At 35.8% G+C, this 1,342-nt stretch overlaps 1 protein-coding gene across 3 annotated transcripts in view; it reads right to left on the bottom strand.

The window, feature by feature from the left end:
* The window catches only part of LOC101620700 (ceruloplasmin), a 61,024-nt gene that overhangs the window by 39,088 nt on the left and 20,594 nt on the right, over positions 1-1,342 (bottom strand). For all 3 annotated transcript variants that reach the window (XM_012724931.1, XM_012724930.1, XM_012724932.1), the window contains exon 8: positions 394-546. In XM_012724931.1, the coding sequence (XP_012580385.1) occupies positions 394-546 (153 nt within the window). The remainder of the gene's footprint in view (positions 1-393; positions 547-1,342) is intronic.

Genomic DNA, 1,342 nt, shown 5'->3' with positions numbered 1-1,342 from the left:
GTTGGCCTATTCTGCTCCCCACTCTGTCTCTGGTGAATCCTCTCAGCCCCCCTCCCTGTACCTCTGGCCTGTACCATAGTTCTGTATGCATAAATAAATAAATATTTTTTAAAAAGTTAAAAATAAAAATATTACTCTAGTAAGGTAACTGATACAATCCAAATAAGTGAGTACTAGCATTGCCAATAATCACCCAATTAAAGCAGGACAAAAATTCATTAATCAATTGGAAATAGGACGAAATTTACTTGCATCTTCACATGATGCCTGAAATCATATATGAGCAGTTTCGTTTGAAGTTCTTGCTTTCTGTCTTTGCAGGACAGATTTTCTGGGTGACCAGCACAGTGGGTTAATAAACACTGTTGGTTGGTTATGTAGTACTGTACTCACTTTTGCTTGTGGGGCTTGAATGTGAAGCATAGTACGTGCCTTCGTTGGCCTTATTGATTCTCACTCCAACAGGCTCAATACTGAGGGGATGTCCTCCTTTGTTATGAAAGGTGACTCTAATGGTGTCTCCTACCTCTGCCCAGATAACAGGACCTACGGATAAAGAAAGTATTAACAATCATTGATAGCTCCTTACTGCTGTAGTCTAAGACAGATGACAAAACCGGGCTCCAGCATTATACTGGATAATTGGATACATGAACAAGCACCCAGGCAAAGGATGCAATGCTGGAGAGGGGTTACACTTGGGGCACAGAAGGAGGCCTATTGGCTTGAATGTGAGGTTCACAATATTGAATAACTGTAGCCTAAATCAAATTAGAGCAAGTGGTCTTGCATATAGAAATGGGTATTACTAAAATCCACTGAGATAAGACACACAGTTAATGTAAGAATGTAAATCATTAAAATGAGTGGAAATAAATGAAATGGAGATCAAAAAGACAATCAAAAAAACAAATGAGATTACCAACTGATTCCTTGAGAAGATAAACAAAATAGAGAAAACTTTAGCTAGGCTAACAACAGTAACAAAAAGAATACACAAAACACTAACAGAGACAAATGATAGAAGAGAAATCACTACAGATAGCACAGAAATACAAAATATCACAATTACTATATAGAACTATATTCCCATATATTTGATAATCTTATTAAAGTTTTAAATCAACAAAATCTATGAAGACTAACTCAGGAAAAGAACTGAGCAAACCAATCACAAGCCTGGGATTTCAAAGGGTAATGAAAAATATTTTGAAAACTAAAATCCTAGATAACTTTAAGAATGAATTCTATCAAGGTTTTGAAGAACTAATGCTCACCTTAATCAAATTATTTTTTAAAATACAAGAAGGAATGTCCCCTACTACTTTTGACAGTGTGAACA

The sequence above is a fragment of the Condylura cristata genome, unplaced genomic scaffold, assembly GCF_000260355.1.
Source record: "Condylura cristata isolate star-nosed mole 26May11 unplaced genomic scaffold, ConCri1.0 scaffold00014, whole genome shotgun sequence".
Lineage (NCBI taxonomy): Eukaryota > Metazoa > Chordata > Mammalia > Eulipotyphla > Talpidae > Condylura > Condylura cristata.
The sequence above is the reverse complement of the archived record's forward strand: the minus strand, read 5'-3'. Positions and strand labels throughout refer to the sequence as shown.